This window comes from Mytilus edulis, chromosome 4, assembly GCF_963676685.1.
Source record: "Mytilus edulis chromosome 4, xbMytEdul2.2, whole genome shotgun sequence".
NCBI lineage: Eukaryota > Metazoa > Mollusca > Bivalvia > Mytilida > Mytilidae > Mytilus > Mytilus edulis.
The window spans coordinates 30,507,457-30,522,171 of NC_092347.1; the positions used below are offsets into that span (position 1 = coordinate 30,507,457).

At 32.2% G+C, this 14,715-nt stretch overlaps 1 protein-coding gene across 13 annotated transcripts; it reads right to left on the reverse strand.

Annotated features, from left to right (window-relative positions):
* Positions 1 to 217: 217 nt before the first annotated feature.
* On the reverse strand, positions 218 to 12,920 carry LOC139519408 (uncharacterized). 13 transcript variants are annotated; one of them, XM_071311461.1, is made up of 5 exons: positions 12,818 to 12,920; positions 11,363 to 11,420; positions 8,940 to 9,002; positions 4,917 to 4,997; positions 218 to 1,709 (listed from the first exon to the last, which is right to left on the reverse strand). In XM_071311461.1, the coding sequence occupies exon 5, from the start codon at positions 1,637 to 1,639 to the stop codon at positions 386 to 388; it is 1,254 nt and encodes a 417-aa protein (XP_071167562.1). In that variant the 5' UTR covers positions 1,640 to 1,709; positions 4,917 to 4,997; positions 8,940 to 9,002; positions 11,363 to 11,420; positions 12,818 to 12,920; the 3' UTR covers positions 218 to 385. The 13 variants fall into 13 exon arrangements, with proteins under 13 accessions (XP_071167562.1, XP_071167563.1, XP_071167572.1 ...); XM_071311462.1 differs by having other exon boundaries at positions 8,940 to 9,050; XM_071311471.1 differs by lacking the exon at positions 12,818 to 12,920 and adding an exon at positions 11,514 to 11,576.
* Positions 12,921 to 14,715: the final 1,795 nt, after the last annotated feature.

Genomic DNA, 14,715 nt, shown 5'->3' on the forward strand with positions numbered 1-14,715 from the left:
CGTCACTGATGAGTTTTTGTAGACGAAACACGCATTTGGCGTATATACAAAATTTAGTCCTGGTATCTATGATGGGTTTATTTTCTGTGCTTCATACCTGGAATTAAATCTAAAAGTGTACAGTTGGTATCAAATAAAGAGATGTTTTAGGACCTAATGTCCTTAACACGTAATTTTATCAAATATATAACATTGAAGATTAATAAGAAGTCATGTGTGATATTCTCTTCCGAATTTTATTTGTATCAAAGTTCTATGTGCACTGATCTGAGTGGTAGAGCTAGGATCGAAGAAAACATTCAACATATGTAATATGTTGTTTTGTGTTTTGACTAGAGTTAATAAACTATAAACATTAATATGTTGAGTCAAATAAATATTGCTCTCACTTCTTCATATCCAGATTCAAAGAATGAATTTCGTCATTATCTAAATGCTTACTTAGTTTTCGAACTAACATACTGTTAGAAAATATGTTACCAACGTTAGGAGGCCATACATTATCATTGATTATATCAGAAGGTGTGTCAGAGACAAAACTTTCGGAACTCCTCGTAGATTCCGTTAGATGACTTAATGTAAACGAAGTCCAAGTATTCATTTCATACATCCCATTGTCAGAATAGGTGTCTGTATGAGAGTTACTACTCGTTTCCATACTTACATCCGATGATTCGATCATAAGTGAATCATCCGAAGCTTCAAGGATGTTTTCCAGCTCATCGTCTAGTCTTCTTTCGTAAAGATCACCATCAATCGATATATTTGATGAGATCATTGAAGACGAATTATTGGATTTTACCGTAGTACCAGTATCTAGAGTAGATGTATTTAAGTCATGAAAAACGTCTTCAGAGATACTTGATGACATACTTCTTGTTATAACGTTCGGCTTTTTAAGTTCTGCATAACACACCGCTGTAGGAGTTAAAATATCACTATGAATTCGATCGCTTTTGTTGCTGTCATTATTACTGGGGAGCCTTAATGGAGATACTGATCGCGACTTAACATTAACTGGTAGGGAAATTGATCTCCCCCATTTTGGTCTATTATCTGTTTGATTCATACCTAAATAAGAAAAATCAAGCATAGGTGATTCTATAGAATCTAAAAGGTGGTCTTGTTTGATGCCAATAAGTGCATTATCTTCAAGTTTCATTTGGTTCTCAACCGGTATGTCGTTTATAAAACTATTTGGTCTATTGGGTTTAGTATTAGCCTCTTTTTCGGCAGATTTTGTAAATCCATTATGGTTTATACACTGATCTTCATAATTCAATTGTTTTGAACACATTTTTGAATTGATTTTTTCTTCGATGTGTTTTATTTTTGGTATGAGGTCAACATTTACGTAATGGTGTGTTTCATTGTTATTATTTTTTGTCAATGACCTTGACTTTGGAAAAGCGTGATGATCTTCACACAATCTTTCCCCCAACGTTTTATCAAGTTTATCTGACACATCATTGATCTGACCTACAAGGTTCTTCATGTCGTCTAAAACAACCAGCACTTCGTCTTGAAAGCTTTCTAAACTGGTAACGAGACTTCGGACCATTTTTCGTAGATGCACTTTCTCTCTATTGTCGACTTTTCGGCGTGGAATAAGATCGTCCATACTTTCTCCGCGTACCATCAATCTGGCACTTGTCTAAACATCTGTAATACATAACGATTCCAATCAAGTCCTCCTCATTGTATTTATTCTAAAAGGTAAAGAAAAAAGAAATACAAATATAAATATAAGATGGTGTGTATATGTTTAAATGAGATTACTCTCCACTAGATACCAAAATGACATAGAAGTTAACATGCATGTATATGTACCTGATTTAGGGAAAATATATGTTGTATATAATTTTGTGCCTTCATTTATGCTATATATTTTTACAAATGATGACTTTCTTAATTGCTTAAAAAACGCTGATTTAGTACCCGTCGAATATAGGCTGACGTGTGAACTTGCCATTTCATTCCATACTATCTTATTTAGAGGGGAAGCTTCGAAGTCGAACCAATCATACAATAATTTTGGCTCAATTTAGACCAAATCAATTATTTATTCTGGTAATCATGTTTTATGCAATTGTACTGATCTTTTTGTTAGAATGTAAACATTACAAGTTCGGTTTGCTGCTATGTAGAAATATTATAGTAACTTATACAATTGACATTATAAGACCGCATATGGACCCATCAAATAGTTGTAGAAGTGAATCTTTAACGTGGAGAGAACATGAAACTCTCTCCATACTCATTGTTGGATTTAAATTCCTAATTCTACAAATTGATACATTTATAAAAGACAAATGGATAGCTCACTTTGACGAAGGTTTTACTGCCGGTCAGAAGAAGACCAAAGTGATCATGTTTCTATTCCGAAGTGGTCACCCCTTCAGTTCTGATTCATATGAACTCGCATATAACAAAATCAGAGGAGAACTATATTTTGATTAGACTGTCCACGCTCCAAACAAATTCTTATACTTGTACTTCAATATACTAAATTAATGACCATGAAACTTTTATCTATACTTGTGATAACTAATAATTATTTCAATATTTGTGCATTACAACAGACAACAGATTATAATATAGCCATTTATACACTGGTTTCAGAGTGATATAGCATGATTTTATCTCCAGATGACAAATATCTTCATCTTTGTTCATTATAACTGCTAAATTATCGGAAGCATAGAATTATTTAACGTGTTGTTTTCAATTTTTTTCAATCACATTCAACAAAAAAGTTATGGGAAGATTATGGTAATGTCCTGCTTCGGTTCATCCTTTTGTTCATCCTTCCTTCCATTTACTGAACGTATGCTTGTAGCAAGCAGAGGAAAGATCAAATCTTCCACTATCTTTGTTAACCTTTGTAAAATACCTTTGTAATAAGAACACTGGAGACAAAAACATTCAAAAAGTTTTGCTAATAGGTAAAGTAATTACTAATTCTATTATAGATAATAAAGGAGTGCTCGTGACTGTCCTTACTTAATTGCGTCCGCTGCTATGTAACAGTCTTCAAGGCAAAACACAGCTCTAACTATTAACATTAGAATTAAAAGAAAGATAAGTATGCGGTTACACAAAACCGTTTAATAGTGTTTCCATCGTAGCCTCAAAAGTGGTTCCTCTTTGATATTTCATAAGGGGATGATAAATACAATTGAATCCATGATCTACGAAAATAATCAGAATTGTCGATTCCATTTTAAGTGTCGAATGGTACGTTTATCACTAGTGATATAATAAAAATCAGAGTCTTTGATTATTTATACATGTTTGATGTTAAAGCTAGACTTTATAGTTTAATCAATTCTGTACATTACCACAAAGTTGCTACTTTACTTATCTGTCATTGCTTTTATAAAATATGTGTTAACAGCCGTAAATGACAACCCCTCTGACATTAGCTCTTATAAACTTGAATTTTTCTTATCCCAGGCATAGATTACCTTAGCCGTATTTGGCACAACTTTTTGGAATTTTGGATCCTCAATGCTCTTCAACTCTGTACTTGTTTGGCTTTATAAATATTTCGATATGAGCGTCACTGGTGAGTCTTATGTAGACGAAACGCGCGTCTGGCGTACTTAATTATAATCCTAGTACCTTTGATAACTATTGGATCATTAGCCCATACTGCATTCGCTATGATTGCCTATTACTAGTCAATTATAAATGATGTGAAGGAACTAAGCATTTTCCTTTAAACTATGTAATTAAAGACATGCCTGATAAACCCTGTAAAAAAGAGTTCCCTTGCCATACAGATACTTATGTCAGATATTTTAGTAAGGGGTCCCTTAATAAGCTCATCATATATACCACTGGTAGGATTAAATATGTGAACGCATGATGCGCGTATTATCTACAAAAGACTCTCATACAGCTACGATAATCTGAGCTGCCTAACCATTGTCCAATGGAGATATATGTTGACCAATTCAAAAAATTGCTACATACATGGTACCCAATAATAATAGCTCATCATGAGCATCATGCCATGTGCATTCATATAGTGTTTTGATGCCTGTGATTTTTCAAGCTTTATTTTTTAATTGATTTTCCACTTTCAATATAATGTACACCAGCTACTGCGTCGATGATCTACTTTCACTGTTTATGTACGCAAGACTCCGTATCGGTGACCTACTTTCACTGTCCTTGTATCGCAGATTCCTTGTCGTTGACCTGCTTTCACTGTTTATGTACACCAGATGCCGTCTCGATGACCTACTTTCACTGTTTATGTACACCAGGTTCCGTCTCAATGACCTACTTCAATGTTTATGTACACCAGATCCCGTCTAGATAACCTACTTTCACTGTCTTTGTACCCTATATTCTTTGTCGTTTACAAGCTTTTACTGTTTATATACAACAGATTCGGTCGCGATGACCTACTTTCACTGTTTATGTACACCAGATTCCGTCTCGATGACCTACTTTCAACGTTTATGTTCACCAGATTCCGTATCAATTACCTTCTTTCAATGTTTATGTACACCAGATTATTTCTCAATAACCTACTTCACTGTTTATGTACACCAGATTCCGTCTAAATTACCTTCTTTACTGTTTATGTACACCATATTCTGTCTCAATGACATACTTTCAGTTTTTATATACCAGATTCCATCTCGATGATTTATTTTGAATATTTACATACACCAGATTCCGATTCGATGACTTACTCTCACACTTTTAGGAGTTTCTTACCTTTTGATTTACGTTTTCCTTTGAATGTTGAAGATAATAATTATATAATAAGTAACTGTTATTGTACATGTGTCCTTTCTGAAAGAATATAATATCATAAAATCATAATACTTACATATTTTCATGTAAATTAATTGCATACTAATAATTCCCTTGCATGTCAAGTTTACACCTAAACTTACTGTGTAAGGATATGCAGTACACTCAAGATTCAACCATCCATATAATACGGTTTTAATCAGCTGTTAATTACCAGTCCATTTCTATAACAATAAATATTAACCTTTAATTGGTATACAGAAGTGAACTTATATTTTATATACAAAGAATATTTGTTATTTATGAACGACTAGTCCATTTAACTTCCAAACGTTACATTGTGATCACTGCAATGTGCTATTTAAGGTCATTCGTCTGTCACTGAAAGACTTAAATTGTGATATATAATTCTTTGTACTGGTTTCAAATACAGTATATAACACTCTTTTGTAACGTATATCTCTTTAATATCAACGGCATTATAATATGCGTATAATTATCCGAAAAGATTGAAAATGATAAATATGATTAGATTTGGACATTAATATGACTTTAATCCGATTTTTCGATACTATCCATTTATCCCGTAAAAATAGTACGTATCGTTTTCACATCAATATCAACAATGGATAAGACTTAAAACCGTTAACACACTTGGAGCATATGCAATATTTTTAATTTATAAACGGGCAAAACATTTCATTATTTTCATCTGAACTGTGAAAAGCTTCCCACATATTTATAAACATTTGCTTTCCAAACTTTAAAATCTATTCTGTCATGTTATGATAGTGTATTTAAGAAAAAAAATGAAAACCTGCGTTAAGTGTTGGTTGAAATATTATTATTAATTAGGGATGTCAAAAGATCTAAACTTTAATACTCGGATACACGGTCATGACACTCGAGTACTCGCGAGTACTCGGATGAATCTTAAACGTCTATCGAAAAGTTTAGATTTTAGGTTGGATGCAGTGTGTTTGTTATAACCTTTCATAAACATATTAACGAAAGACAAACGTACTACAAAAATAGCTTGAACCTCTGTTTTTTTTTTGTGTCAATTAAACAATGAATTACCGACCGCCGTTTCTACAAATCCTAGAAATTATTATTTCTATATATGTTTATGAACCATTTTCCAATAAAATCCTAAATATTTGCATATTTAGTCCGACAAAGTAGATAATATATATATCGTCTGTTTATGAGGAGTTGGTATTTTTCAAATACGACTTGATTAATTTACTTGTGTATATTTTCGTGTTGTTCAGTCTTACTTTTTCTGTGTTTGTTTTTTTTTTTGCACTATCGTTTGGCTGATTTTTTTTAGCCATGACGTTGCTCGTTCAGGTAGGCACGATAAGACTCCGCACCATTTTTTGTTCTCTTTTCCTCGGGGTCAGGAGAGGATGCCGAAAATGGTTGTTGGAAATCTCGAATTGTCATCATATCAAATTCCAATATATAATCGGCAGACTTCATGCATTTATCGTCAGATGGAGCATCGGCTATTAACTCAACAAAGCATTCTTCAATCATGTCATATTTATAATTTACCAGGTAAATTTCCGGAAAAGTAATAAATACAAATTGCGGAAACGTATACTTTAAATTTTCGGAAACGTAGTATTGGGACTTTGAAAAATTAGCGGAAATGCAATACGCCCCTGTTCTCGATCCACTTCATTGTCATTACATGCATGAATAGCAGGTGACGCCTTTCTTTCTAATGCAGGTGACGCCTACCTTTCTAATGCATTCCCGGTTGCTCCTTTTTGAGCTCATGCCATTTCTTCTAGGTTTCTTTTTCTTTTCTTTTTTTACCTTGATTTGTCCTTATTTGATTTGAACATTGCTGAACTACTGTTGCATTTATATTACAATTTGGTCATACGTATACAAATAAGCCATGATATTGAACAACCCCGTTCGAAATGCATCTTTTGATACTATGGTTAAATGTAAAGACTTGAAGATGTTTTTGTTTTAAATTTGTTCTCGTAGAAATTAAATCTAGCCGAAATATGGTATTGGTCCTTTCTGTTTAGATGTGAAAACATGAAATTCCAGTACAGTTGTATATTGTAGTCGACAACAACCATCTTTAAATTTGTATCTATTTTGTAAGAACTTCGTTAGTTAGATTATTGAAAGGAAACCAGTGTGACACATACGGACAGACGGACGGACTTACAATGGCAAAACGTTTTGATCAATGTGCGCTAACACAATGTAGGACTACTAAATAAAGGCAACAGTAGTATACCGCTGTTCAAAACTCATAAATCCATGGAGAAAAAACAAAATCGGGGTAACAAACTAAAACTGAGGGAAACGCATTAAATATAAGAGGAGAACAACGACACAACATTAAAATGTAACACACACAGAAACGGACTAAGCATTAGACAAAATCCTATGAGAATGACAAATATAACATCAAAACCAAATACATGATTACTAAGTCCGTCAGTATACATTCAGATATATCAATGTGTAAAGACCGATGGTAATTGTGTATTGCCTATATACATGGCATAACGAGGGAGAAATCATCATACAAATGACAGCTACATTTCCGTATTCCAAGAAGAATATAGAAAATATTGAGAATATATCCGGCTAAGTTGATAAAAAGTTTTCAAAATTGGGCTGTAGAAGAGTTCGGTATCTTTTGAATTACAAATTTTATGAAAATGGGTAACATAAGTATGAAACTGCATACTAGGATTTGTATGCAAAATGTCCGTAGAAGGCTGCAGGGTATTCAATTTTTTCTTTGTTTCATTATTGCCTGATCTATATTTCGGATATATGTTTTATATTGATATATACAATTTAGACTTTCGACACAAAGGCATTGACAAGAATACACGAAGCTGTGAAGAAATGATTCATGTTATCTACAGGCTAACTGAATCATCTTTGTTAATTACCGGTGCAGTATTACATTGGATGCATTTAATTAACTTACATACACGGAGTATGATTTATATCTTACACATCAAACACATGTTTTAATAGATAATGAATTATACATAATTATTATACATGTTACAAATGATCTTTAAAGAATGTCAAGGTGCTCATTTAAGTCTCTTTAAAACAAGTGCACAATTATCTAAATTGCTATGAACGTTTGTTCTCATCTCGTTGATGATCAATATAAGTACCGTATACTACTAATCATTATATATCATTTTGTTTTAATAGAAAAATGAATGTTTATATACAATTACAAATGTTAGCCTTGAAAACAAAAGATATTAAAACTAAACGATTGATCTGAAAACCTTCCCCCTTTTCTTCAACACTAATCCGGGTCTCTTTTAACAAAAAAAAAACCCAAACCGTTACTAAGTTACTGTAACTTGCTACTTATATAAAAGGTATATGAAAATGTAAGTTTTTTTCTTTTCACACGTATGAAAGTAGAGTGCTATGTTGAATTATAATGTTAGACAGTTCTTTCACTCAACAATAAAATACAAAGTAAATTTTCATTATAACTGTGACTTAATTATAAATTTAACTTTTCATTTAACACTAGAAACTATCGACGAAGGATGCTTTTCAATTTTTTTAGTATATGTTTTATAAAAATCGCTATGCAATTGAATAAAACAGTCTCCTTCTAATGAAAGTAAAAAACTAGTGTGTCAACTTATTAGTCAGATGATGTTTGAAATTCAGTAGATACGCCACGAGAGAAAGACATTTGAAATTCAGTGCATACCCCAAGAGAGATAGACATCTAATATGCAGTGCATACACCACAAGAGATAGACATTTGAAATTCAGTGCATACGTCACGAGAGATAGACATTTGAAATTCAGTACATACACCACGAGAGACAGACATTTGCAAATTCAGTACATACGCCACGAGAGACAAGCATTTAAGATTCAGTACTTACGTCACGAGAGACGGACATTCGAAATTCAGTCTATACGCCACGTGAGACAGACATTTGAAAATCCAGAACATACGCCACATGTTTCCTAATTAACAAACGCCAGACAGATCTCTGAACCCCAGGTATATTTACACACCTTCAGTATAAACGGGTACTGTATCAAATAAGTGTAACGTGAAAAGAAATGATCACAACAAAAGTATATATATATATCGATATATAAGAAGAAAAAAAAAGTACTGTTACCTTAGGAACTGTCGCACTTTCCTCTATCAGTGAGTCATCTTGTTTTTATTATAAACTGGATCTCTAGGGAATAAAACTTACTAGAATCAATACTGAAATGACTAGTTCCACCTGAGAAATGTATATCATATATAATGCTATTTCAGCATCATTTATTCCTGCTTTCTTGAGGATTATTGGATTTCATTAATACAAGATAATTGATTTTTAATTTATGTGCTGAAAAGCCACGAACAATAAGCTTGATGCCTTGGTGACTTATAATATTCATGCAATAATCAGAAAACACTATTTAACAATCTGTTAACATTTTTCCCGTACCAGTAGTTATATATGTATATATAGATTCATATCTTTTTTCAGAGGAAATAAATATGCATTTACATACTAAATCATGAACATAATTTTCAAATTCTAATCTAGCAAAAGCCTATTATATATTAATTTAGATAGGAAAGTTTCGTGAAGCGGTGATCTTCGATCAAAAGTCCGCTGAAAAAGTAGGAAATATCCAATTATAACAAATGTAAAACGCTTCAAACGAAAAAACTAACAGCCTCATTTATTTAAAAAAACAATAAATGATCTAAAGCAACAACCGACGATTCTTTTTCCTACAGAAGAAATATTTGCCACTGCATGGTAAGCACCAATAATCATCATATCATCTGTCTATGAAATATTATGTAATCATAGCAACAGTCACAAATGTTTTCAAATGAACAGGGGAAATACAACTGTATACGTCTTTCTATGACACATAATTAAGACATATGTTCTTCAATTTACAATTTTCCATCGATTTTCGTCTCTTGTATCAGAAACAGGAAGCCTTAATTATAGACATACACTTTAGCTTATGTATGTATTAACATTCTTTTGGCCATAAAATCTTCAATTTCCTCAGGCTTTCCTCCATTGATTTTCTTCAGTCGATTGGCGTTTGATCGTATAATGCATGTAGGATAATATTCGGGTTATCCAATTTGGTAACGTCAGTAAAAAACGTTTTTAATTGACATATTTTCATTGAACTGCAAACTCATATTTCAAAATGATCCGAAAAATCAATCCTACAATCCTTCCTTATATTCTAAACAATTGTTTAGCCAAAACTATCATACGGGAGCGTCCATTTAACTTCAAGGGGAGTATGTTTTTTTGTTTTGAGTCAGATTTAAAAAAAAATATTTGGTTTTTCAACGTTATCGATCAAATCATTTTTTTTCTCCAATATTTAACACTATAAGGTTATGGGGAAATCTAGATTCAGAATATTTGTTTTGTCATCTGCTTGACCAGAATGTTTTTTGTCATCAATAATACTGTTTTATTGTCAGGCTAAGGTTATTGTATCGTCCCCCCCCCCCCCGCCCTTTTTCCCATTACCAAATATAAAATTTTATCTATAGAAAACTGTCTATATATGGAGCTAATGAAATCAATTCAAGATTCATCAAGGATTCATCAAGTTGACCATCTCTCTATTCTCGAAACAAACTGAATGAAAATTCAATAATGAAGAACGTATAGGTTTACTTGTTAGGAAGACCATGTATTAATTAATTGAAAAGTAGAAGATAGCAACGATCGATAAAAATAAATGTATAGCCTTAGTATTTTCTTTGATTCTTTGTTATCCTGCGGTTAGAATCAATTTAATGCAGTCGATATGTATCCTAACCGCAATGACGAAACCTAGTCGTTGTCACTGTCATGATGCATTGATCATTGTAATACATTCTGCACTATCACTATCTCCCAGGAGAACAGTGTTAACTCATGCCTTTCAAGTTTGTCTAGCAAGGAAATCATAATCCGTGTACACCTTCACGATATCGCCTCTTTAATGGTTACGAAACTTCTGTTTCATGAAATCGCAACAATTTTGTATGTAACTAAAATAAAATTATAGAATGTGTACCTACCTTTCCCCCTATAAATATATATTATGACATCTGGTTTATGAAATTGCCCGTTAAATGAGATTATCGAGTGTGTGCAAGGAGGAATAGCCCGAGGTTGGCTACCTTATAAAATACTATTCCGTATGACTAACTTAATTCTATTAACCAACACTAGTAATTAATCGTATACAAGAAAATCTTAAGTCTTAGATTTATATTTTATTATTGACAGTTTTTACAGTTGTTAAAATGTTATGTGTTATTTACATAAATTTTAGACAAGATAAAGTTTCAGGTGTAGACAAATATTTTCACTAATTACAGGTGTGGATGAATTACATGTTACATTCTAACCACGTGTTAAGTTTGATGACATTGCGGATTCAAATGTTTTATTAATCTATAAGAATAATAAACTGTAACATTTTCTCCTGACCGAGTTGTGTAATTAAGTTTTAATGGCATATGGTAATTTTTTAATTAAAAATTGCCAGAAAATAGTTAAAATGTCCTTACCTGACTATAGCTTGCTAGTAGACAACTTGGAAGATGATTTCATTGATCTGCGGTTTGTCTGTAAAGTAAGAATATTACTTACACCACATGCGTAATCATTTCTGCATTAAAATAAAAATATGCAATACAAGAAGTAAATATTTCAACCTGCCTTTTATTGACAATCCATTCCCTAACGTGTTAAAATATGTAGACAAAACATGACACCAAAGCTACATAATTCTATTGTTTTTAATCATAATAGCTCTATATCTGACGAGGCCAGACGGGTAAATACTGACTATAGTTAGTCTGTAATTTGATTAATCTTCCTTTCGTGTATTTTTAAAAGATAATTGTATGGTCTATTTAAATAGTATTTTGATTGAAGCCTCTATTTCTATATGTCTTATAATGTTACCAAGATATGCCCTTCAAATCGCTAGTTCGTTTTGCACTTCGAGCATATTTTGCTTTGTGTTTTTTTTATTTAGGAATGTTTTTATTTTAAGCTGACATGCAATATTTAAGTGGTATTTTTTTCTTATTCAAATGTCACTTTACTTTATTTTTGGGCAAACACGACGTCAATATAACACACACATATGTATGTTTGGGATTTTTTTTCAACATTTTGAAGATAACATAAATTTTATGATTTCAAGGATAGTCTTAGCTGTTGGGAGTAAATCTCAACTATAAATGAGTAAATGGAGATATGGAGTATACGCCAATGAGACAAAAACCCTACTACATAATTCAAACAACTAAAATACATCTCCATGTCAAAACATGCCGTCATTAAGAAAAAGGAGTCTATAAAATTGTCAATATATAATAACTATCCAAGATCTGCCAGTAACAATAAATTCCGCAATTAACTAAAAAATATATAGCATATAGACAACCGATGACGAAGTTTCTTATTAGGTAGAGAGGCAAAAATAATGGACTCGATAACACGTTTCAGCTTTTCGTGTTTATTTTCGTCTAATCAGCTATCGAAGTAACCTTCGAAGAATGTCGACAGTCATATAACCCTATATGAACTTAAATATAAATATGATATCACCAGCCCAGTAGTCGGCACTTTTGTGCTGACATGAATTATCATTGATAATTTATGGTTATATTTATAAATTGACTGTTTACAAAAATTTGTAATTTTTTAGATACTAAGGCTTTTTTACCTCAGGCATAGATTACCTTAGTTGTATTTGGCAAAAATTTCAGGAATTTTGGTCCACAATGCTCTTCAACTTCGTACTTTATTTGGCATTTTTAACTTTTTTGGATTCGAGCGTCACTGATGAGTCTTTTTTAGACGAAACGCGCGTCTGGCGTATTTACAAAATTTAGTCCTGGTATCTATGATGAGTTTATTTATGAATAGATAGCGAACTGGTGCAATTGGATTTTTCTAGGTTTGGATTATTTCATATTAGATGTAAAATATGTGTTAATCATTGTTTTTACCTGTATAAGGCTAAGTTTTTGTTGATCGAACTAGTCAATGAAATGATGTACCATTGTTTCACTTTCTATGTTAACACTCTTTTCCTTTTGATAACTGCTCAAGCGTGTAACCGATCTCTATCTACAGATTAAATTAAGGTCACATGAATACACACTAAATAAGGTCAATTTATTAATATGAAAGTGAAGAATTCATCAGCGATGTTTCTTAACTCATTTTGTCAAAATTGACTCAAACTGGCTTCTAAAAGGGACTCATTATTTCTTATTTCATTTTCATTATAACGGTTGAAAAAAATCACATATTTCAATTTTATCTATCGTAGTTAATGCCTCTTTCAACTAAAAGCAAGATTTGAGGTAGCCTTATAAATGATATAATCTTAAAGCAGGGTAAAAACGTTGTCTTGATAAAATTCCTGTACGTGGACTTTTTTTTAATTTCTTGAAAGCATAACTCTTACAAAATTGAGAGCATTCAAAACTAAAGAGTTACAAGAAAGCAGTGAGAGCAAAACCGACATTAATTGTTTTATCTTACGTTATCGTCAAGAGCCACATGTTACGAACGTCTAATAGCGCTTATATCATACTTGACCTATATACCAATTGACTTATAAGTTTGAATGCCCCTGTGGTATCTTTCACCTCTCTTACCGCTCAGTGGAGGATATGGTCATTGAAGTCAAATAAAAAAGTTTATTCTCAAAAACTTGTTTCCATAAAATATTTGGTGAGTTACGTTACGTTATAAGCAAAATCTAAAACGGTTGACTTTACCTTCGTTTCGAGATACTTTGATACAACTTCCTTTATACCTATCTTATCTCTGTGACACTGTTTTGATTGATAAACGAAACTCAAAACATTGTTTGCAACTGTGTCGCTGGATGGAAAAAAAATTAAATTCATTTGAATTGTCGCCCTTTATACGTTAATATTTGAAAGTTTACTGTACAATATTTTCATTACTACTTCACATGTGTATGGTGAAGGCAAGACATTTTGAGAAAATCGACACGAAATGATAAATTCAAACATATAATAATGACATATAATACTAACTTCATTTCACATGAAATTTGATTTTGATTAACCATATAAAATATCCAATGTCATCAACAAATTAACAGGTAGATTGATTGAGTGTTGCTTGCTTTACGTGCAGTGGCTAATACAAAACCAAGGAGAGAGCATGGATAGAAATATTGTTTTAAAAGTCGTTAGAACTAAGGCTGAATAATACATTTCTACTGTTATCATAATAACGTGAAAATTGTTTTGATATTTTTGATAGTTCTGCAATTCACGGTCATTACTTGGACGTTTTGATTCTTTGTCAAACTGTTTTAAATATGTTGTGCAAGTGAAGATATACAGGTAGTACAGCTGGTTTGGTTTTGGTTGTCGCGTTAGCGCTTCATTTACATAATTTTTACAGCTACCTCTACTGCTGTGAAGTAATTGCTTAAGGTTCGATAAGTCCTTTGTACAATTGTTCTGCTTATATTATAATGGTTATGGTCAAAGTGAGGATGTTGATAACCAGAGATATATAGTGCGGATGAATGACGAAAAGACCATAAAAGATGCGTATCCGATACAAAGGCACATTTTGGAAAATGAATTGAAGAATTTTCAAAAGAAAAGTATCTTAGAAATATCTTGTAATTCATGATTCCCTCTCATTGTATACGTGTTAGTTAAAAAAAGAGAAGAGATTCGTCATGACGGTAATGTTTGGATCACCGAATATTAAATGAAAAGACCGTAACAGATGCGTATCCGATACCCAAGATTGAAGATAACTTGGATAATCGTGTGGATCTTAGTGGTTCTTATCACTGGACTAAAATATGGCTTATCATTTTAAACAGCAGTCTAACAAAGTAACAAGA

Bases quoted from the DNA above. Each gene is read 5' to 3' on its own strand.
- LOC139519408 (XM_071311461.1), bottom strand. From the start codon at position 1,639: ATGGTACGCGGAGAAAGTATGGACGATCTTATTCCACGCCGAAAAGTC.